This window comes from Phacochoerus africanus, chromosome 2 (assembly GCF_016906955.1).
Source record: "Phacochoerus africanus isolate WHEZ1 chromosome 2, ROS_Pafr_v1, whole genome shotgun sequence".
In the NCBI taxonomy this organism is placed as follows: Eukaryota; Metazoa; Chordata; class Mammalia; order Artiodactyla; family Suidae; genus Phacochoerus; species Phacochoerus africanus.
The window spans coordinates 51890376-51915494 of record NC_062545.1 but is presented as its reverse complement, the minus strand read 5'-3'; the positions used below and the strand labels follow the sequence as shown (position 1 = coordinate 51915494).

General features: G+C 41.1%; 1 protein-coding gene across 1 annotated transcript in view; it reads right to left on the bottom strand.

Annotated features, from left to right (window-relative positions):
- Positions 1–25119, bottom strand: part of RIMS1 (regulating synaptic membrane exocytosis 1) — a 461151-nt gene that overhangs the window by 271029 nt on the left and 165003 nt on the right. The window contains 2 exon segments of the mRNA XM_047760358.1: positions 16711–16717; positions 24042–24079. Coding sequence (XP_047616314.1) covers positions 16711–16717; positions 24042–24079 — 45 coding nt within the window.

The window sequence follows — 25119 nt, the reverse complement described above, 5'->3', positions numbered from 1 at the left end:
CAAACACTACATTTGTGATATTTGATCAGAATAATTCTTTTAAAATGTCAATGGCCCTACAAAGTTCAGTAAGCTTGTTTTCCAGAAACCAAAGAGCCAGAGAAATAAGTAAGGCTTGCAGAGTTCCCTTCTGGTGCAGTGGGGTGAGGATCTGGCATTGTCACTGCAGCAACTCCAGTCACTGCTGTGGTGCAGGTTCAACCCCTGGCCCAGGAACGTTCACATGCCCTGGGCATGGCCAAAAAAGAGAGACAGAGATAAATAAGTGAGGATTGCAATGTGCCCTAATTTGCAGGCATCTAATGAGTGCCTCTATGGACAAGTCCTTCTGTTGGTCAAGCTTAGAGCTTACCCACCCCAGTTACTAAGCCTCTATTTGGCCACCAGTAACTTTGCCATCTGGTCTGGTCAGACATTCAGTCTCATCCCTACGCAGGGGGTAATGAAGTCACGTCAGCCCTCCTTTGGGTCTAGAAGGGAAATGTATTATCTGCTTCTTGGCCCAGGAAGTGAAGACACCACCATAATTCTCTGGTGTTGTATTTGGCACACATAGGTATGTGCCAATACTAAAGAAGGCAGAGCCCAGTGCTTCTGAGGTCAAACTCCTGGGTGCAGATCCCTCCTGGGTTCTTCCTTTATACCAACTCTGTGGCCTGGCAAGTTGTTTAACATCTCAAGAACTCACTCTTCCATCTGTCAAAATGGGGGTGATAATACCTACCTACCAATGGGGTCATGAGGATTAAAAGAACTAATACATGTAGGGAGGTATGGACATTAATAAGTACTCCATAAAATATTACCTCCTTTTATAATGTACAGAGAAAATAGTGAATACAAGGCAGATAAAGCATCTGCTTTTGTTCTGTGACATCTATCATTATTTTTTAATGGATTGAATATATAAGTAGGATTTAGAATAATAAAATGAAGTATCTAGGTTGAGTTCAGATTTTTAAAAGCAGCACCAGCAAATATCCTCCTTTTAAAGCCTAAATGGAATATCTAAGGACTAAGAAATGTATTTCAAAAAGGCTTCCTTTTTTCCCCCCTCCTTTTTAAAAACAGGGAAATACAAGCTTCCTGGATTTTACTTGCACAGTATACTGAATTAGTCAGTCATCATTAGGTACAGTATTTTCTAAGCCATTCTAGAATGCGTTTCAAGACAAGTGACAAGATGTAATTTCCTTCCCATTATATTTGCTAATGGTGACATCTGTTTTCATCCTTTAATTAAAACACATTGTTAATATGCATTTAAGATGCAATAATCATCTAAATAATATAACAGGTGTTGTAAATAACTTAAGTTCTTTTATACCCATGAAAGGGAGATTATAAAGTAGATCATTCACATAGTTTTGCAAATGTAGAAGCTAAAATTCCAGAGAATATCAGAAGAATTTTATATTTATCCAAATGTATATTTACTCTCCCTCTATCACTCTCATGGGACCCAGAACACTGACCACTATTTAATCAACTCCAAACATCTTCTACCTTCATCAGCCACTGCCTAGGAATAATCAAGTCTATTTTTAAAACTTACTATCTTATATTTAGAGGCTAAAAATGTGTCATAATCAGCTTTCACTAATCACAGTGCACACAAAGCTAGAAATAGTCCATTTTACCCTTCATTATATTGCATTCTCTATGGAAAAGTTGGGATATTATCAAGGTACTTAAATTTGAACTGCATTTAATTCAATAAAACATGGACAGAAAGTCTTGCAGACTCTGTAATGATCCATCAAATTAAGCATCATTTAATTTGTTCAACAAATCTGATCAATATTGCAGAAATTGACAAAACAGAGAATGATTTTCTATATTTCGCTTATGAATAACACTTTATTCTATGTATTTTTGGATTATTTCTCTTGAGTATTTGATTAATTTCCTATAATGTGCATCTTCATCTTAATACCTCGGTCCCATGCTTTCTGATCCATTCAGTAAGCCCTGCACCCACTTCTGTAGAACTGGAGATAAAAAAATATTTAGAGTTTAACTGCTGGAAGCTGTTCAGTGGAGTGACCTGGAAAGACACCTTGTCTTCCTGGAGAGGACGTCATCCTACTCCTTTTCCTTTAAGTTGTATTACTCTGTGCTCCTCTTAGGGCTAATCCCAGCAGCATAACTGAAAATATCACAGCTTTGCCGAGTGAAATTCCTATTTTATCATCCTCTGAGGACTCTGAGTGCTAAGTAACATTGGTGACTGTTGATTCCCTGCTTTTTAAAGTCTAAATGGGGAGGTTAGGGAAAGCTTGACAGAGAGGGTGAAAACTGAGTAAAGACCCATTGGGCTGGTGTGGCTGGAGAAGCCAGGGCAGGTGGAAGAAGGCTGGGCTGGGGCAGATTATGGGTGTCTCCTGGGTCACTGTGAGCCACTAGCATTTACTCTGAGTGAAGGGAAGCCCCTGGAGGAGTGTGAATGGAGAAATCAGATGACTGGGCTTTGACTGTCAGAGAATTCCCGTATCTTTTCGCAATGATCTGGGTCAGAGACGTGGAGGTCTGGACCCCAGCTTGGGGAGAAGATGGTGAGGAACTGAGACACTGCTTCTCCCTTTCGTTTCCACCCCCATCAGATGCTAATGAATCTCAACCTTTGGTCCTTCCCAGGAGGGAAGCCAAGGTCTTGAGTGGTGGGACTGGGGAAGCACCATGACCTCTGCACCATGGGCTCTGGGCATGGCTGCTGCTGCCACCACTAGTTTTGTAAGGACAGGCATGCTTGCCCACATAATGCATGAAAGGCTATGCAATGGAACTGGGGAGAAAGAGAGATCCACAAAAAAAACAACAACCAACCAAAAAAAAAAAAAAAAGAAAAGAAAGAAAGATCCAGCTCAGTGTGATTATAGGCAAAGAGAGAGGAAGCATTTCACATTAATTACTCACATCTAAAACCCGGTGTGTACAGTATGTGTCCTGCCTAAAAGTAATTTACACAGCCTAGCTAGGAGCATCGCTAACTTGTCTATGTGTGCAGCCTGCATGTACCTCTCCATCGAATCTTTGTGTAAAGACACTGTAAAGGCTGTTTTAACCGCACCAGCCAACTCCTCCAAGGGATTAGATGGCGGACTGAATGTGTAAATAGTCTTGGCGCTAACAACACAGGAGTTACGTATAGCTTTTAACAGATTACTTTCAAAACCCAGAGGTTTCTAGGTTTTGTTTTTAGCTTTGAATACCCTCTTTGTAAACAGAAGCACATGGGTATGAGGCAAGGAGTGTTCTACAAAATTTGACTGTTATCTGAGGTGGAGCCATCGTCATCCTTTAACTCCTGAGTTCATGAGGCTGGGAGAAGTATTTTGTCCAAGGTCTGTGGTAAGCACTTCTTGGGCGTGACCCCCAGATAAAAGCCAGGCATCAAGCAAAGGCTCTGCCTGCAACTTGCTAAGATGTGAACAAGGGTATAGTCTGTCTGTGCTTTCTTCTATAAAGTGAGGACAAGTGTCACCAGTCAGGGCTGCAGAGGGATGGCCCAGTGAGGGTCTGACAGGGACAGAATGCTCAGGGAATCACAGCTCTTTTCCCTCATCCCTTTCAACATGGATATGTCTGCTCTTCCGGGGAGTTCGTGTGTGGCTCAGTGGTAACGAGCCCAACGAACCCAATTCTGTAAAAACAATCCTTAGTATCCATGAGGATGCGGGTTTGATCCCTGGCTTCACTCAGTGGGTTAAGGACCCTGCCTTGCTGTGGCTGTGGTGTAGGCCGGCAGCTATAGCTCCGATTGGACCCCTAGCTGGGGAACTTCCACATGCTCCAGGTGCAGCCCTAAAAAGCAAAAAATGTCTGCTCCTTACTCTGTGCTCCTAGGAAAGGCCAGGAGCATGTGAGGGAAAGATCGCTGAAGTAAGATGTGGAATTTGCCTCTCCCATACAGGGGAACTTGAGACACAGCCCTCTGTACCTCTGAGCCAGGCTTCTCTATCTCCTTAGGAGTGACAGGCTCAGACCACTTAAAGACACTGTTCAGTCATTTGTAAATTCAGCAAATAATGAGTACCTACTGGATGCTGGGTCCTGTTAGGGGTGCTGCTGACTTAAACACAATCACAAGTGCATCTCTGTTCATAGGAAACTTGCATTCAACTAAGGGAGGCAGGTGTTAAAACACATTAATAAAAGAACCTGTGATCGAGTACTATCAGGTAGCATTATGGGCTGTGGTGATGAATAAAAGAGGCTAGAGAACAGAGTCAAGCTGGGGTGGGGTGGGGCTATGTAAATGGGTTGGCCAGGAAACAGGGGCGGGAAGAGCATGCGCCCCAGCAGAACAGGGGGAGTGGATCAGGGATGGAGACAAGGTTTCAGTCAAAGACAGCAGAAAGACCCTGAAGACCAAGGAGAGCACTTCCCCTTCTCTTCTGAATGGGATAGGAGCCACTGCAGGGTTTAGTGACAAGCTGACTTGATGAGGCTGAAGACTGCAAGGATACCTCTGTATACTAAGTGGGAAACAGGCCCCAAGCAAAGAAGTCAGGAGAGTGGGAAGTTATCTGACAGAGTGCTTATGGGGAGGGTGGTAAAATCAAACTGAGGGTTCTTTATCAGCCATCACTCCAATATTAACATGAATATTGTTATGTATATTAATCATTAAATTTCCTTGAGTCATAATGATTAATATAAGGGTCAGTTCCCAGGAATAATAACTGTAAAGATTCTTAAAGTGTGCCAGTGAATATTTAACATTACAAGAAATGTAGGTCACCTATAATTACACATGAACAATATTATATCTTAGCAAATGCCTAGCTTACTCCATCTTTAATCACCTACCAGCTCTGCAACATTAAGCAAATTATTTAACCTCCTTAAACCTTCAGTGTTAGGGGCATAATGCATGTGATTTCCCCAAGTGTATATGGCAAAGCCCTAACTCCCATGGGACAGTATTCGGAGATGGGGCTTCTGGGACGTGATGAGGTACAAATGAGGTCCTGAGAGTGGGGCCCCTGAACAGGATTAGTGCCCTTAAAAGGAGAGGAAGAGGCCAGAGCTGGGGGCCCCTCTGCCATGGGAGGGCACAGTGAGAGGGCTGCCATCTGCAAGCCAGAAAAAGAACCCTTTCAGGGGGAGGGAGGAAGGGAACCAAACCAGCCAGCACCTGGATCTTGGACTTTCAGCCTCCAGAACTGTGAGAACTAAACTCCTATCAAGTAAATAACCTGCTCAGTGGGGATGACAGTATCTTCCACTCCATGGTGTTGTGGAATCTGAATAAGGTAAGCTGCCTGGCCCACAGGAAAGGGCTCAATAGATTTCAGCAATGATTAATGTAATTTAAAATTTCCTTGAGTCATAATGATTAATATAAGGGTCAGTTCCCAGGAATAATAACTGTAAAGATTCTTAAAGTGTGCCAGTGAATATTTAACATTACAAGAAATGTAGGTCACCTATAATTACACATGAACAAACAGGTCATACATTCATAAGGAACTGAGATGAGTGTAAAAATTTATCTGCAGTTACAACTCTGAAAGTAAGTAAAAATAATTCTAGGTTTTCAAATCATTGGTTATTTTTTCACAAAGAAATGTTTTACTTTTTTTCTATTTGAGTGGATATTTTAAAAGGTAAGTCTAAGAAGAATTGCCTTCAAGGTAGAATTATGTAAAAAGAATCCTTATGAATTAACAAAAAAACTTATTCAGAGTTATTGGGCAGATAAAAAGACTTACAATTTGATTGGACCTTGTGCTATTTAGACACCTGCAGAAAGGATTTGTAGAGAATTTGTCGATCTGGGGCTTATGAACATCCTGTTTTATTCTTCTCTTCTTAATTAAGTGGAATAATAATTTTTTTTTTTTTGGTCTTTTTGCTATTTCTTGGGCCGCTCCCGCGGCATATGGAGGTTCCCAGGCTAGGGGTCGAATCGGAGCTGTAGCCACCGGCCTACACCAGAGCCACAGCAACGCAGGATCCGAGCCGCGTCTGCAACCTACACCACAGCTCACGGCAACGCCAGATCGTTAACCCACTGAGCAAGGGCAGGGACCGAACCCGCAACCTCATGGTTCCTAGTCGGATGCGTTAACCACTGCACCACGACGGGAACTCCGGAATAATAATTTTTAACCTCATTAAGCATGTGATCCCACAATGAAATTCCTTCACATCAGAAGCCATATAGAAGTGAAAACAATGGAATTCACCATCACTAGAACATGACATAAAGCAGCATCTCTTGTTCCAAAAGATAGTCTGCTTTTCCTCTTAAGATTATTCCTGACTGGATGGACTTCACCCTTTGGAAGAATCCCCTCCTTCCACACACACAGGCTTGTCCTTTTTGTGAGTCCACAGACAGGCTAACAACATGGGCACAGCTCTTGTTACTTATGGATCAAACCTGTTTGCAATATCAGTTACTGGCAACTGCTTGTGTTATTTAGTCCAGAATTCAGTTTACACTCTTGGAAATTGCTGACACCCAGTTACAGAAACTGCAGAAACTATATACATATTTTTATTACCCCCAGCTCAATCATCTTCAAGATGTTGGCCTGCCCACAGACATGATGTTTCACTCTAATGATGATTTTTAACAAGTCGTTTTGGTTTTGTTTTGGCCTAGGTTTCAAACAAAAGATATATCAATGAAATAAAAATAACTATGAATACCAGCTATGTCATTTGATCCCTTATATGAATGACTCTTGCTTTGTAGGTACTTTTTTTCTGTGAGTCACTTTAGTAACTTGGCTAGGGCCTTGCCTTTCTCTTAAGGGGACATAAGAAAAAGCCACGGGAGAGTAGGTCAGAGGAAGGGCCCCACTCCCTCATCAGCCAAGCACAGGACTTGGGGTTCTCAACCATTTGGGGATTAGGGGCCTCTTTGGCAATCTACGGATCCCTTCTGAGGACAATGTTTTTAAGCATAGATCATAAAATATGTAGAATTATGAAGGAAACCAATGACGTTGAAAAAGTTACGTGACTATTAAAAGAACATATCTATAATGCAGTAATGTGTGGTCGCATTAAGTTCTTGGACACATAATGGAGAATGCTTTTAAAAAAATAAATAATAGAACAAAATATACTGATGTTTATGTGTCATAGCCACTTCCTGGAGAGTGAGATTCACAAACTCACAGGTAACAGGCGAGGAGACTGGGAGCCAGGGGAGCAATGAGATGCAGAGGAAAAGGCGGACTCTCCATACAGACACTGGGTTCTGCATAGTGACCAGGGAAGCGGCTCCCTTTGGACAGTCATTTGACCTGGACACCAGAGTAAACTCGCTTTCCTTTGTGAAATCTAATACAGCATTTTTCAATAGTTAGTAGCAGTCAAATGCTCGATATTAAATTTCATGTGAAAGGAAAACAGCCAGGAAATAAATGCTGATATCTGGCTCTAAATATCAAAATCCATCATTCAGTATAAGAAGTATTTTTATCTCTACTGAGTTTTGGCTTGTCTTCTGAATTCATCTCAGTGGAAGATTCATGTCGCATTCAGTGCTTTTCTCTTTATTCTGCTAAGCAGTGAATCTCAGTTTTAACCTTCAAATATTTGTTCTGATTTCATTGAGATAAGTGTTTAGTTCTGGCAAGGAGATGATTTGCATTTTATTTGTACAAAAAGCCAATACTGATTCTTCCAACAAGAGATGTTTAGAGTGGCGAGAGCAGAGACACAAAGGATGAAATTTCCAGTTTAAATCTTGCAGGTGCTAAAAAACAAAACCAAAGCCACAATGGAATGGATGACAAAAATACAAATGCAGCTCAAGAAAGGAGCATAGCTTTTAAGAGACACTGCCGAGTATTTCACATCCTTTTCTCCAGAGACAGAGCTCTAAATATCTTTCTGGAAGCCCCAGAAGTTATTTCTCTATTGATTTTGCTCTTTCAAAGTTTGCAAAACAATAAATAATGTTTTATGTTTCTTAAAGGACCAGGTAGTAACAAAAAATGGGTTTATCTTATACCGGGTCGACAGGAGGGCTCTGTCTGGCTCACTGATCTGTCTCCAGCAGCTAGGACGGTGCTAAAGTTCAATATGTATTTGTTGAATGAGTGTTGGTGAGGTGTTTTGTTTTGTTTTGTTTTGTTTTGTTTTGTTTTAAGCTGGAGGAGGCTTGTCCAAGAAATTTCCAGTAACTTAGCTTGTGGCTGCATCACCTAAAATTAAGCTGCTCTAGAGAGGCATCACCTTTGATTTCCCTGTTACTGGCTGGGAGTTCCTTGAGGGCAGGAATCTTTATTGTATTCATCTTCGTAATCTTTTGCATGCATTGTGGTTTCCCACAGTAGGTGCTCCTTAAGTGCGGAATGAATAACTGCTCCAACAAATATTTTTTTCTCCCTACTGTACGTATCTCCTACCCTACCCCTCCTTACCTGATAGCTTCTGTGTTCTTACCACCGCTTATCCAAATTAAAACCAATATTCGAAGCTCTGGCCAGAGCCCCCTTCCTTCTTGAAATTTTCACTGACCCCATGCTGTTTGAACAACTATGGAATTTCAGTCCACACATCACTCATCCTGATATTTCATGTGTTTATCTCTCATTTGCAAAGTTTCTTTGTCTCCCTTTGACTCCGCATCATGGATTCCCTTTGTCCTGTTCACAATGATGAACAGAATGTTCTGCAAACAGTCAATGCGCAAGGAATATCAAGATGCATGCATGACAGAATTACTCTCTGGGACATTAGTGCTGAGAGAAATCTTCTCTGTCACTTAATCTAAATTTCCTTCTGATCTTCGAATCCTGTCAACAACATCCTGACTCAGGGTTCTTCCAGGCTCTGTCCACACCTTTCAGGGAGATAGAGGAATTACCTTTTGAGGCATGTGATCCCATATTTGAACAATAATTAGTGTGATTATTTATTTATATCGAGCCTAAGATGCCTGCACTCTGCACTGCCATCGCTGTCTTTACCCCTGTGGCTCACAAAGAATAAACCCAATCCTTTTCCCACATGACATGCATCCAAATATTTCATGTTATATCTCCTCAGAGTCTTCTCTTCCTCAGGCTAAGTCATTTATCCTTTGGCATAATTTTGTATCCCTTCACCGTCCTATAGCTCCCCTGAAAATATTTCAGATGTCTTCCATTCTGAAAGGAGGACACTCCAAACTGAAATGAATTATTTAGGTATAATCTCAGTCTTCACTATTTGATATACAAAACTTCTATTTATAGGTCTATATCACATTAGATTCTTCGCGTTCATAATCACACAACTGACATGGATTTGACCTTACGTTAACTAAAATTCCTATGTCACTTTTCATGTCCAAAAGCTAAATTGCTCATAATTGGGAGGTTGTGTTATTTAGGCCAACACGTAGGGCCAAGCTATCTTCCCTATTCCATTTTGTCTTGCTACATTTGGCCCAGGTCAAGAAACTTCTGGACTGTAAATAACCTTTTGGACTGTAAATATCTCATTGAATTTACTATTTCTCCCAGATTCATATCTCGTAAAATATGGAATGAGTATTGTCTTGCCATCAGAGATGGAGGCACACCTTTTCTGCAAAGGGCAAGATATTTGGGCTTTGCAGGCTATACAGTCTCTGACTTGATCATTCAATTTGGCTGCTGGAGTGAGAAGGCAGCCACTGACAATACAAAACATATAAGGACAACTGGGATACTGTAAAATTTTATTTTTACCCACTGAAACCTAGATTTCAGGTTAGTTTCATATATTTCAAAGCACTTTCTTATTTTAATAATTGTCTTAAATCTTTTAAAAATGTATAACAATCATTTATCTATATGCCTGAAACTAAGACAGCACTGTAAATCAACTGCATGTTAATTAAAAAAAGCTTTAAGGAAAAAAAAAAATGTAAGGGTCATTTTTGCCTCACAAGCCGTTTGCTGACTCTTGGTCTAAGTCATTACTAAAAATGATGTGAATGACCTGGTCTTTGTCAAAGCCCCTTAACAGGAAGCCAGAAACCCCTCTCCACTCAATCCTTCAGGACCAGGGCTCAGCAATGAAAGAAGAACAGTTGGGAATACAAAAGCCGAAGTCCCCGCCCCAAAACCTGGCTCAGGACGTGTGTCCTGAAAATACTCCCTGGATGTTTCTTACCTACTGAACAAGTTCTATATCTGGATTCTGTGGTTGTTAACCAGAGCTTTTTTTTTTTTTTTCTTTTGACGAGGCCCTCTACTGTCCTTTCACAAAATACTGGGATATAATGGTAAGATGGGCATAGTAGCTACCCTTACAGACTTCACTACAGAGGTATATTTTGTAGAAATCATCTATTACAATGCCTTCTCCCCAGCTGACTAAAAGCTCCTTAGGCCTGATACCACAGTATCATTCATAATCACAGATCAATAAATGCTAATGAGTAAAATGTTATTAAAAATAATTCACGTTTTTCCATTTTACCTTTTTTGAAGTAGTAAATTTCAAACTCATTTCATAAAGTTGTCTGTGTGCATGAATTTTTATATACTATGTTGGTCACTATCGTCTCAGTACCTTGCCTAACACATAGTGGGTTTCCAAATATGTGAACTGAATAAATAAATTAATGTTGAAGAATTACATGCAGGGTACTAAAGGAGAAAAATGGAAAGGTATGATAAACGAAAGGAACATGTCCAATTGAAATTTATACTGAACCCTGAGAAAACAGAATTAAGGTGCAGTACAAATTTTTCAGGGAGCAAGAGTTCATATAGTTACCTCAGTAACACATCTGTACACTCCTCCCCCCCCCCACTATGCCCCAACGCATACAAATGAACCAAAGGAAACCAACCATGGATCAAAAAACAAAACAAGAATGCCTGGATGATGAGGACAGGTCCTGGCTGCGATCGTAGTCTAAGTTAAACTTTTCAATCCCTTGCTTGCCTCCATTTGCTGGTGAAAAATGGAAATCAGTGACCAGCTCAATGATACTGTTAGAATAAACAAAAGAGTTTCTTCTCTCCAGAGTGTCAGAGAAAATGAAGGTTTAGAGCCTCAGTCACAGGGTGCAGACCAAAAGGGGGCACATGCTCAAGAACTAAAGATGCTCTGCATATGCAAAAGAAACAGAATCAATTGTGTCCTTTTGAAAAAGCCTGAAACGTGTATTTTTCATTTTACCATTGCCACAGCACGAATCTACAGATGGAACTTCCTCAAACAATTTCAACCTGATTTTTTGTCACAAGCACTTTTTAGTCTGTCCCTACAGGCTTGACAAATCACAAGAGACCTCAACCAGTGAGCACTGGGTTGTGGGCTGCCTTGCCCCTCTGCACTGCTCCTCCAGATTTCCCTATCACTGCAGCCCTGGCATTTCTTAGAGCAGTCAAATCAATAGCAAGGAAAAGGAGGTGTAGCCTCCCATCTCTCTCAACTCAGCACAATATGAAGTCCTGATACACAGCATAGAAATATGGGTCTCATCCTGAGTGTCACAACCACTGTTTACCTCCATTGTACTTCACTAGCTGTATCATTCCCAAATACCTCACCATCCACTGTTGCCTGGACCACTCTCTGTATTCTTCCTGTTGCCTGGATCACTCTGTATTTGTCTTCAGCTCTGGCCTTTCTTCGTCCTCCACTTGCTTCTGTTCAGTTCCCCTCAGCACTCCCATCGGCGCCTGCACTCATAATTTCATTGGCAATTTATCTCTTTCTGTTCATGTTTGATGACACTGCTGCAGATTCAGCCACCTCCTCTCAATATTTTCATTCCTTTGGACTGTTTCTCATTTATTGCCCCCAACGCCTTCACTTCCTCCAGCTTTCCTGCTATTGCTTTCTCTCCCACACCTGTCTTCTGTCTTTGAGGGCAGCTAGTGCCTAAGGAGACAGGACAGATTTTATCTAGTGCTTAAGCATGGTGGATTTTTGTCAGCAAAACTGTACTAAATAGGCTATTATAACAACCACCCATACTGTATAGGATGAAAATTGTTAAAAACAATTTAAAATATACAAACTAAGGTCAAAAGAAAATGAATTGAAGCTGGTTTCTCGGCAGTGATTTGGGAGGCAGATGGAGCATAGTGCAAAAGCATTGCTGTTAGAACACCTTTAGTTCTAGAATGTTAGATACCATGGATCAAAAAGTGGTCCCTGGCTCTCTGGGGTGGTTTATTTTCTCCCAGGTGTGAATATTCTGCAGTAAACAAGGATAAGGCACTGGCCCAGCAGTAACATTACCAAGTCAACTTTACTATTGACAGAGTCATAACCCTTCATTTGAACCATCTTCCACTGCATGATCTTTAGACATAGAAACAAGAGTTGGGGCCAATGCTGAACTTCAAACATTCTGGGCCAGATATCCACATATCCCAAGGCTACCCCATTGGAGGGATGAAACTACAGACCTAACAGATTTCATGAGGAATATATAAGTGGATGTAAGTAAAAGTAAGCTCCGGACTATACGTGCTCTTTATTCATTAATTATATTCTTAAAAAATATACACTGAAAATCAACCATGTGCCAGCTCTGCTGTGGGCACTGGAAATACAGTGTTGAATGAGACAAGTTCCTGAACTCAAGGAGTTTACATCCTAGATGTGGAGAACACATAAACTGATAAACCTGTCTCATGATACATAACAGGGTCTATGGTTGCTGAGTAAGAGGTTAGAGAGTGGCCAGGAATGTAGGAGGGATATTTTAGACAAATTACCCTACAAAGGCTTGACCTCACCTCTCCATGATGAAATGGATTTGAACAGAGATATAAGTCAGGCGAGGGAGCAAATCATGCAAATATCTAAGGGAGAGAATATTCTAGATAAAAGGAACAGAATGACAAGTACAGAAGCAGCTGGGATGAGCTTGATGTAATTGAGTATCAGCAAGAAGGCCAGTGGGGCAGGAGCAGCAGGAGCAGGGCAGATGAAGATGAGTATGTGTCCAGGACCTGGTCCTATCATTCATGATGAACTGCTTGGATTCTATTCTGAGCAGAGTGGGAACGGACTAGAGTGTTTAAGCAAGGGGGAGACCTGCTCTAACTTAAACATTTACAGGATCACTCTGGCTGCTGTTGGGAGAGAAAACATCTGTATAAGCTCATTAGAAAGTTACTGCATTTGCTCTGGGGAGGAGGGTGATGCTTTACATCACCATACTAGCAGGACAATACTGAAAATGAAAAAGTCTTTTCAGTGCTTATTGTGAAGGCAGAGCTCATAGAACTTACTAGTGGAGTGGCTTCAAGGTATGGAGGAGTGAAAAGATCCAAGGGTGAGTCTTAAATTTATGACCTGAGGAACTAGGTCGATTACAGAGACCAGAAAGGCAGGAAAGGAGCTTATCTGAGGGAGAATCTTCAAGAAGAGGGCATGGGGCAGGTTAAGTTTGGGATGCCCACTAGAGATGCGAGTGAAGATGCTGAAAAAGCAAGTATGTATGAGTTTCTCAACCTCAGCAAAGTGGTTCAGGCTAGAGATATACAGCCTTGTTTAATGCCCACATAGTTCTAAGATGTAGGAACTCTTATTATCTCATTTATGGAAGAGAAAACAGGATTGAAGAAACTATATAACTTGCTTCTGAGCAGAGAAAAAGATTATAAGTAAAAACAAAAAAGCTCTAAATAGTTTATAAATAGCTGGGCTCTTATCTGGGTTGGTTGAGGGGATAAATCTAAGTACAGATAATGGAAAAAAATCTGAAAATGTATGATATGCAAACAAACTTGGCTACTGGCTGAGAGTCAAGCATAGCATTAGTTAAAAGTCTGAATGACCTCAAAGAGAAGACTCCAGGGGTCCATTCAGTAAAATACAGGGACTTACTTCATTAAGTCACAGACATAGAATATGCCCAAGTTTCCAAGTATGTACCTGGAAAGCAATGAATAAAATTAAAGAAGCCAAATATTTTTATCTTGGCTCACTCCAGATTTAAAGAGAACATTGAAATCTATAAATATGTAAGAAGATAATGATGAATCATTTATCACACTTGTGTGTCTCTAAAATGGAACCTAAATATCTCAAGGAAGGAGGCTGTCTAAGGCCTTAGTATAATCGGAATTCCTCCATGGTCTTAGCTTGCATATTTACAACCACCCTTGAAAATGAGTTGAACCAAACAGAAAATTCACTTCCTCCTGTACATAATCTTGGTGTATTCCCAGTACAGTATAAATTCAGTTGCATTTTCAGGAGCCAACATTCTCAGACCTCAGTTTGTGATTACATTGTTTCTCTCTGGACATTGTTTCTGATTCATTTTCAGTTATGTGCTTACTTAGTGACTACTATAACTAAAGCATGTTATGTTAAAAGCATAGTTTCCAGACAGGAGAGTTCCCATCATGGCTCAGTGGTTAACGAACCAATTAGTTAACCATGGTTAACCAACTAGTAACCATGAAGACGTGGGTTTAATCCTTGGCCTTGCTCAGCGGGTTAAGGATCTGGGGTTGCAGTGAGCTGGGGTGTAAGTCTCAGACACTGCTTGGATCACGCATTGCTGTGGCTGTGGAGTAGGCCAGTGGCTACAGCTCTGATTTGACCTCTAGCCTGGGAACCTCCATATGCCACAGGTGTGGCCCTAAAAAGACTAAAGACAAAAGACCAAAAAAAAGCATAGTTTCTAGACAGCCTGGATATGAATCTCAGATCCACCACTAACCAGGTATGTGGTCAAAGGCAAGCTGTATAACCTCTCTGAGCCTTTCAGAAACTCTCACCTGTCAAATGGAGAGAATAATCAAACTTTCCTCATAGGGTTATTACAAGTGTTAAGATACTATCAGTAAAATCATCCATAAAGTATCTGGCAAAGGGCAAAGAATCACCAAAAATTTGCCATCATTGTTGCTGGTAATTATTATTATTACTATTATTTTTACATGTAATTTGAATTGCATGTGGTCCTTATTTCCTTTTTCTCTGGGGGAGGAAGAAATGATTAACAAAAGATAAACAGTTCAAATAATAAAATGAAGATATACACTTCAACAACAACTGCTTTTTTTTCAAATTTTAACACTTAAAAGGATTTATCTTTTAGAAATCTTTTGCAAATTCTATCAGTAAAATTAGGCAGAGTTATTCTTTCATCTGTGTCTTCTGGAGATCTCAATGGAATATTTTTGATCCAACATTACATAAAATAATTCCATTTGCCAAATTCCTGGAAATCCTGGATGCAGATGATAGGTGAGCCTTTGAAAGAGTATGGTACTCAGTAGGTACCACAGAATCACGGTCAGGCTTGGATTTGGATAAGACCTGTTTAGCCCCAAAGGGCTCTTTTTCTCCTTCATGTTAATCTACAGAAGACTTCCCTGGACTTTCTCACTGAGGCGTGTCTCTAATCACAGATGATTAAAAATTGATTATATTAGCATATTTCAGATGAACAATACAAACAGATATTTTAAACAGACTTCGGCTAAATACCTTCATGACATCTCTCTCTTATATACTGAACATCAATAACACTGTTTATGGTCTTAAAGAGGTGACTGTGCTGTAAGATGACATACACCATGCCTACGTTGCAGCAAACACACGTTTCCAAAAGGCAGACACTGGTACAAACAGGAACATAACACAGGCGGTGAATGTCCAAACCCTATCCCTAACTCAAATTAATCATTTGTACTTGCTTTCAAACAGAACTTCACACCTGTATTTACATAAAGGCTCAGAGGTGGTCTTTCAGGACCCAGTCCACCCGTCACATCTTAAACTCACTCACAGCTGCTGAAAATAAAGCTTTTTTTTTAAGACACCATCATAAAAGAGAAAAAGAAAATCAAAGCCCAGCTTTTTTATTTGCCAGATAAAGCCCAGGGAGATAATTGCTTGAACAAGGTGACAAACCGAGCTGTGATGGGGACCACGTTGTCACAGACTGCAATCAAAGCTTCCTATCAAGTGGGCTCATTTCTCTCTTGGTGTAATCCCCTTCCTCCCTCTCTTCCTTCCTTCCTTCCTTCCTCTTTCTCCACCACCCCTTTTAGTTAGTTTACCAATCTCTTCCTACATTCCTAGCACCATTCCACAACAATAGGGGTAACAATTCAAATGCTTTGGGAGCCTTCCTTTCTTAGCCAGTAGTAAGAGTGTCTAACCTTGAACTTGAGTGTGACATGTGCCATCAGAGAGAAATACAGGATCCTGAAGGAGCAAGCAAGCAAGAGGGACCCTGAAAGGAAGTGAGGGGAGTCACCTGGACGAAATGCCTTATAGGTATCTGCTTAATGGATGAAAAGAAACAAGACTAAAAGAAGACAAGGAGAAAGAGTGTCCTGGGAAAAGAGAATAGCTTTGCAAGGGCCAAGATCTGAGGAAGTGCAGAGAACAGAAAAAAAATTCAGGATGGCTAAAAAAGAGCCCAAGAGAGGCAAAGATAGCTGGAGAGGAGTTTTGCCTCATGATACATCATTCCTCCAGTTTTGCCTGCATCTGAATTAGGTGAGATTTTATATTCAGAATTAATGCTGGAAGGGGTGAAGGCTTTGAGGACTGTTGGGACAGGGTAAATGTTTTTTGCATGTGAGAAGGATATGGATTGGATGGTGGGGGCATGAGGAAAGAGTGCTATGGGCTGAATTGTGTCCCTTCAAAAATTCATATGATGGAGTCCTAACACCTGGTACCTCTGAATGTGAAGATAAGTGGCAATAGGGTCTTTCCAGAGATATGTAAGTTAAAATGCAGCCATGAGAGGGAGCCCTAATCCAGTATGACCAGTGTCCTTGTAGAGAGAGGTAATGTGGACGCAGACTAATATGGAGGGAAGGCAGAGACACAGGGAGAAGACGGCTGTCTATCTGCCCTTATGAGGCCTGGAACGGATTCTTTTTCACAGACCTCGGAAGGAACTCAACTGCCAACTCTTTAATCCATGCTTGTGATGCCAGCCTCCACAAAAGAGAAAATAAATTCCTGTTGTTTAAGCCACCCAGCCTGTGGTACTTTGTTACGGCAGCCCTAGCAAATGCAAACAGATTATAGTTTTTATCAAGAAAGCCAAAACAAACTAATAACTGGGAGAGATCTGAGAAGCAAGCAAGGAGTCACTGCAAAGCATGTGACGAAAGGTGGGCTTTTCCCCAGAGCAAAGGTGAGTTCCTCCTTAGGAGGTACCCAGTGGATGCAAGTCACCCCAACCCCCAATCTGGTGCACAGACAGCACCTCCTTGCATGGGCTTTGCTGCTTCCATGGTCAGTTTCTCACTAGAGGACAACATTCACCAGATCCTTACGAGCCTGAAGATGGACCCCAAGTCCTGCTCTGGGTACCGATGAGCTACTCATTTTAACCTGCTCTCTCTGTCCTTATCACAGACTGGAGATGGCCCTTCCATGTCCCCTCCTGCTCACAATTCCAGGGCTGGCCCAATTCCAAGTGCCATACTTGCATTCCTCGCCTGAGGACATTCTTGGACCTGGTCACCCGCTTTGCCTGAAGTAAGAGGGCATGGAAGCTCCCTGCCTGTGACCAAGAGGGGGCCTGGAAACACAGCCCCACACTCCCTCATTCCTTTTAGTGAGAGGGCGACAAGGCCTGTGTTTTCACACAAGTTGCCAGTATTTCTTTATGAGAATTAAGGTTGCCCGTTGTCTTTCTTCTCTTACTTGTTATGAGCTGAGTCGTGCTCCCCAAGAAGACATGTCAGAGTCCTGATCCCAGTACCTCAGAATGTGACCTGATTGGGAAACAGGGCCGTAATGGAATAATCCACTCCATGATAATGAGGTCATTATCATGGGCCCTGATCCAACAGGACATTTACAAAGGGGAAAAATGGCCACAGAGGCGGGACCTGCAGGGAGGGAGAACCATGTGAAGACAGAGGGCAAGGAAATGTGTCTACCATCCAAGGACACCTGGGGCCCCCGGAAGCAGAGAGAGGCATGGAGCAGGTCTCTCTAAGCAACTCCAAAACCAGCACAGCCCTGACAGCACCTCCACTTGTAACATCCGCCCTCGGTACCGTCAGATAATACCTTTCTGCTGCAGTAAGCCACCTAGTCTTTGGTGTTTTGTGAAGGAGCACAAAGTGAATAAATCTGTTTTTCCCATTTCCACACTCCTCTGCTGCTGGATCCTTCCTCTCAAATCAACTATTTGTACTTGAATTTGTAATCTCAGGTCGGCTATACTAAGATGTATTTCCCCAGTTCGATTGTGAGGCACTTTAGGAAAAATACTGAACATTCTATTATTTCTAATTTTTCTGATAACTAGAAAAATATTGTCCATTGAGTCAGTGCTTAATACATGTTTGAAAAGGATAGGGGAAAAAACCTAAGTGTCTACAGATGAACGGAAAAAAAAAAAAAAATATATATATATATATATAAAATGCTGCCATAAGAAAGAAGGAAATCATTCCCTTTGTGACCATATGGATGAACATTGAGAGCATTATGCTAAGTGAGATAAGTCAGTCAGAGAAGGACAAATGCTGTAGATCTCACTTACTTGTAGAATCTTAAAGAGCCAAACTCATAGATCCAGAAACCAGACTGGTGGTTGCCAGAGGCAAGGGTGGGGAGGAGTGGGCAGAATAGGAAGGTGGAAATAAAGAACAAAAAACAAAGAAAGAAAAAAAGAAAAGGAAGAAGAGAAGTAAGTAGGAGGGAAAGAAAGGGGGAAGGCAGGAGGAGATGATAAAATAAAAGGGCTCTTAGGGAGCTCCCATCATGTCTCAGCAATTAACGAACCTGACCAGTATCCATGAGAATACGTTTGACCCCTGGCCTTGCTCAGTGGGTTAAGGATCTGGCGTTGCCCGGAGCTGTGGTGTAGGTCAGAGATGCGGCTCAGATCCCAAGTTGCTGTGGCTGTGGTGTAGGCTGATGACTTCAGCTCTGATTCGACCCCTAGCCTGTGAACCTCCATATGTTGTGGGTGCAGCCCTAAAAACAAAACAAAACAAAACAAAAAAAAAACAAAAAAAAAGAGAGGGCTCTTAGGATCCAAGTGGTCTGTGGCACATAAGCATAGCTATATGAAAAAATAATGAGACAAGCAGAACTACTGTTTGGAAATGGATGGATCGTGGTCATTTCACAAGGACGGAATTGTCATACTCAGTCACCTCATTACTTATTTCCCCTTAATAGATTAAGAAGTTAACAGAAAAAAAACCTAAGTCTTTGATAAAAAATGTCTGGGCATGGTCAGAGTCTTATTAGAAACTGCATATGTTTAAATGTCATCATGGGCCACTCCTCTCGGGTCCTGGCCCACTGAGAGATTTAAAGGGCCACCATAAATGCTGACTTTTCCACTCTGATTAAAGGTCAAGCACAAGTCATCCCTACAGTTCTGCTGACAGAGCTGTGCCCAACAATTATATTTCTGCACATTGTAATGACTGTATTTATGAGGATGCACTCATTTCTGTCCTTAAAAACAATGAAAGATGCCCTCTAGGGGAAAAATTAAAATGTTATTGTGTTGCAAATCTTTTCTAAAATGATTTGTATCCAATATGAACTACTTTTACTTGAACTTTATGAAGGCACAGGGCAGCTGTTCACTTGGCAGTCGAGTGGTCCCTCTAAGATGCTGAGCCAGGCTTGGGGCAAACCCTGGGAGCCAAGCAAGGAGGGGAGAGTGGGGCAATGCCCAGGACCCAGCACTGGGAAGAAAAAGAAGCAAGTGAAAAGAGGATCAGAAGTCAGAGAGCTGGGAACATTTGGCTGCTAAGACGATTCTTACCCCATGAAAGGAAATGGACACAAAGAAGCTGTCAACATGTCTTCTACATGTAACATATCGTTAAGCACATCATTCTGAGTTAGTAACAAGGAGCAATGACTAGTCTGATAACCTGTGTAACCTAAAGGAATATTACAATATTCTACTTTAAAGGAGTTCCATGAGCCACAAATCCCCAGCCAAGCTTCCAGTTTCACATTTAATCCCGCTAACCTAAAATCGAACACCACATTACAATTTAGGAATAATAGTTTTTCTTATAGTTTGGACATGGTTACTATTATAATGTCAAGAAAGATATATCATTGGTATTTCCTAATTACTTCTGAATTATTTTCAGAGAGACCTATAAACAACCAATGCTGCATGGAAATAACTGAAAGAAAAAAAAAGATTAACCAACATGATCAAATATTTGATTATATAAAAGGCTCTAGAGCTCCAACTAATCGCATACATCACAAAAATCAGTATTTTAAATATACACATCCATCCTCTATCTAATTAGAATGTAAATATAAATATCAATATCTATAGTTTCTGCTGTGACACAGGAGGTTAAGGATCCTGAGTTGTTTTTGTGGCAGTGCAGGTTCGATTCCCAGTCTGGTGCAGTAAGTTAAGGATCTGTCATTGCCACAGCTGTGGTGTAGGTAGCAGCTGTGGCTTGAATTCAGTCCCTGGCCTGAGAACTTCCATATGCCATGGATGTGACCAAAAATAAAACTTAAAAAATAAATATCAACATCTGTGTCTCACAGGACGTTGGTGACATAAAGGATATTGGAACAAAGAAGACAATTTTCTCATTCAACAAATAATTACTAAATGTCAAATAAGTATAGGAATTGTGCCAGGTTGAACAAGATTTAGACCCTACCTAGTGGTTGAGAAAAGTCTTGACCACATGTCATTTCAGCAGAAAGAGGTATACATTCAGGAATTTGAAAGCCAGACACATCAGTGTTGGGAGCATAGAGGAGAGAAGACCATGACCCATCTTGGCTGCTCAGGGAAGATACAATTTGAAATGCAAACTTTTCGTTGGATCTAAAACAATGGGTTTGGTTATCATACTTGACTATAGGGGAGAAGGAATCTGAGGAAGAGGAAAAGCATCAAAAAATGGAAGATGCGTAAAAGCGTAAGCTGGGACCTGGTAGCAGCTAGCCCCACTTGACTGGAACAACGGTACTCAGTGGTGTATATTACAATATAAAGTCAGGATATAAAATTAAAGCCAGTGGAAGGAGCCATGGAGAGGTTGCAGTGGGGTGTGGCACACTTCTTGGGGTGCACCCAGAACTGTCATCCGGATTCAGAGTGTACGGTGCACTGGAAGAGTGAGTGTCTAGATCAGGGCTTGCAAACTCTAGTGTACATGCCCATCAGGGAGATGTGGTCAGAATAGGCTTGGGAAAGACTAGGCACTTGCAGTCCATAGGAAACTAAGCAGGTCCAGTTCCACCAGACAATCCAGTCCCTTTAGAACAAATGGAAACTTGGCTTTTGATATGAACTTTTCTAAATCACAGATGTCAAGTAACTCAAAGGGAACTTTTTATTGATTGATGGGTTGACTGATGGTTGAAAGCTGAACTCAGTCCTCATGCTGACAGCTGGTAATAAGGATGTCAGAATGACCCCAACATGAATTGATTAAGGCTTCAAAGAGGATGGTGGCAGCATATGTCACCTTTCCTTCTTACAGTTTAATCAATTGATAAATTAGCTTTTAAGACATAGCCATTAATAAAGTTAAGGCAGTATGATTCACAAGGAATTTAAAACTACCTGCTGGAAGCATGTCACAGTCATACACAATTAGGAAATGTATAGTTTGAATGAAAAAAACCTCATGGAATCATGTAAAAATTATATCGAATGACTGAAAAGACCACAGTTTGGCCCCAGTGATAATCATGAAGTTAAAGTTAGAAGCTGTAAGTTAAGAAGTCAGTATGAGCAGTAACTATATGGTAGTAGGTGAAGATTCATTTACTTTCACCATTAATATAGCAAAATGGCTGATTAAATTAAGAGCTCTATTTTAACCCCTAAACATCCAGTTAAAAGACTGCTTTTCTTCCACAACTAGCTATAATAATGCAAATATTTTCAATACTTATTAGAGAGAAAAGGAGGTCAGTTATTTTAACAATATTTTCAGACTAACAGCATGACTTCCATGGATCATATGACGTTAAAATCATCTTCTTGCAACTTCTTTTGTGTCTCTTGCACTCCTGTTGAGTTTTTAATGAGTTATGCTTGTCGAATTAGGGACACATCTGGCAAGAAGTAAGATAAAGGAGCTTCTGAATGTCTATAGTCCTGCTCTCAGTAATCCAGGAAAGAAGTCTTTACGGACAAACCAGAGCCTAGAGACTGACCCTCTGACTGACTGTTTGGAGGGCAAACACTTCTGGAAGCACACACGCAAGACATGGCTGGAACACGGCAGGCTCTGCAGTGGGAGTGTGCTGAGGTCCTGGCAGCCAGTCCAAGCCCAGAAGGGCTTCCGGAATGGTGAGTCAGCTTCACTCTGGAAACCAGGTCACCAAGACGCTTGTCACTGTGCATGTATTATTCATCTGTCATCTCTGAGCCTTTTACAAGATTCTGCTTAAATGATAAAGATGTGGGGTCAACTCTGAAAAGAGAACTCATATAGAATGTCTGCCTTCGCAGAGCTTCTCTGAGGCCTGACTGAGGGTTTCAATGGGGATGAATGAGAAATCCCTGGAGAGAAGGTGACTCTTAGGACTAAGGGTCAATATCAGAAAATCATTCTACAAGTTCAGGGTTGATTTTCCAAAATTTTAAAAGAGAATCAGTGGATTTCTCTAACACCTTGGTATCCAAACTTCAGGAGAGTCAAGCAAGTCCTTTCAAAGTCCATGAGACTGTTGGGAATATTTGTAAAAGAATCTTGATTTATGTCCTAGGCATCCATACAAGGGTGCCCATGCTATGAAAATCAGCATCTGCACAGGTGTGGTACTCAACTGTCACAAGAACTGATTCTAAGGCTGCTCTGACCTTGGGTCAGAGTGCTTTTACCTAGGGCTGCCACCATCCTGATGTGCTTGAGACCGTCTCTGGTGACAGTTCATGTCTTGGTATATTATGACTGGTTCTCCTTTTCTGTCTCTTTGGACAATAAATTATATAAACACAGAACTTTAATGGCTGAGGTTATCTGCATAACAGCCAAACATCAAAGGATCTGAGCCTGAATTTACTGGATTCAAGAATCTTCAAGACTCTACTCCATTTAAACAATGTTTTTAATGATCTTCTTGGCACCGTAGCTTCCATTCCCCTGTGTTTGGCTTGTCTATTGGTTCTCTGGCTAGAGGAACAGAAACAGTGAACTCAAACCATGTTACCTCAGCACCACTGAAATCCACCTGTTTAGGAAGCTACACCTGAATTTGCCTATGTGAAAATTTCTTCTCAAGCAGGGTTTTAGAAAAATATCTACAGACTCCTCTGCGCATTTTGTTAATAGGGGGGTAATGAAGTTTGCAAATGGTATTTTCTTCATTTTGGCTGCCATAAAACTGAAAACAATTTTAGAAATTAAGTGTATAAATAGATTTTCTTAAGTATGCTTTACTATATTTTGTTTTAGCTAATCTATTTACTTATTTAACTTTTGTTTTCTTATTTTCATTTGCTTTTTTTGGGGGGGGGTCTTTTTTAGGGCTGCATCCTCAGCATATGGAAATTCCTAGGCTATGGCTTAAATCAGAGCTGCAGCTGTTAGCCTACACCACAGCCACAGTAACTGGGGATCCAAGCCGTGTCTGCAACCTATACCACAGCTCACAGCAACAGAGGATCCTTAACCCACTGAGTGAAGCCAGGGATCAAACCCATATCCTCATGGATACTAGTCAGGTTGATTACCTCTGAGCCACAATGGAAATTCCCTTATTTTCAATTATATTTAATGTACAAGTCATTTCAACTCCTTTAGTAAATTGAAAAATACTAACTAAATACAAAAATTAAGATTTCAAATAGACTCTTAAGTCCTCCTTTCATCCTAGAAGTAATTATCATCTTTGTGCATAAAGGATACATATTAGAACTCAGAAGGCTGGCACGGTGAAATGAAACTTACAGGCAGAAGAGTCATTCATTTTTTAAAGCCAAAATAGGAAAGGGAAAATGTCACTTGTCTTGCTGGCTTAGAGGTGGCAGAAATCACAGCAACTGTCTCAATTTTTCATAATAATTCACAGAGGTTCCCTTTACAGTCCTTTTGACAATGATGTGGGCTACTCACTGAAGGACAGACTGTGTGACTTAGGACCAGAAAATTTACCTCCCTGACTCTCAGGTCCTTCATCTTTAAAAGAGGGTTAACATTTCCTTCAGGTATGTTTTGTGAGAACCTAAATATAATTATATTTAAGGAGCACCCAGGAGTGTGCCCTGAGTGGAGCAGGTCCTCATTAAATGGCAACTATTATTGTTATTTTAAAAGAGAGAAGGAGCTCCTCAACAATCACAAAGACTACATCCCAAGACCTCCGTGAGTTTCCCAGTTCTCAAGCGTGCTCTATGAGACTGCAGAGAAAGTAACATCCGGGGACTGATTCCAATACTCACTGCCACATTTTCCCAAATCACCACTGCCTCACTGCTTTCAGAGAATATAATACACTAATTCATGTCACATATATTAGCCATTGTGAGATCTGGTGTCCTACTCTAAGTCTTTTTCCTCGTTCCAAAGCATTATTTTCTTATACCTCTTCTTATTCTTTTTCCTTCCAACAGCAGACATTAGAGTTTGCTCCATTTCCAGGAGTGTTCTTCACAAAGGAATGAAATACACCTTCCTTTAGGAGAGTAATTACATATGCCTCTAAGAGCAAAACTCCTGAGTTTTCAGTGAGATGCAAGAAGACTCCAGGTGGATGGCAAGGCTCCCTTACCATCAAGTCCTTACTCCTGCAATCCAAATCTGTGCTGCAAGGCGATGGAGCACTATAGGGCTAGTTGGGTGACTCAAAAAGAGTGAAACCAACATATAAACAATAAAAGCCAAAGGTATACTGATTCTCTGTTGCTGTCTTTTTTTTTTCTTGAAAATCTCATAAGCACAGAAAGGCAATACAGATTGTATATCTAGCATATCAGATAAAAGGAGCAAAGATTTCTATGGGAAGCAGTGACAAATAGTTGTGTGAGCAGTGGGGAAAGGAGGTCGAGTCCCAAGAGCCCCTGCTCTCTTCTCTGGGGATAAAGGGATGGGACCACACAGGTAGGGGAGCCAAATCTCCACTAGGGCTGGGAAGGCTTTAGGCTGCATCCAGAAAGAAACTTGCAGAAAGAGCCCTGGTCCCTGGACCTAACTAAACTTGGAGCTTACTCTCAGGAAGTAGGAGGCTGTCTTTGAGGAAGAG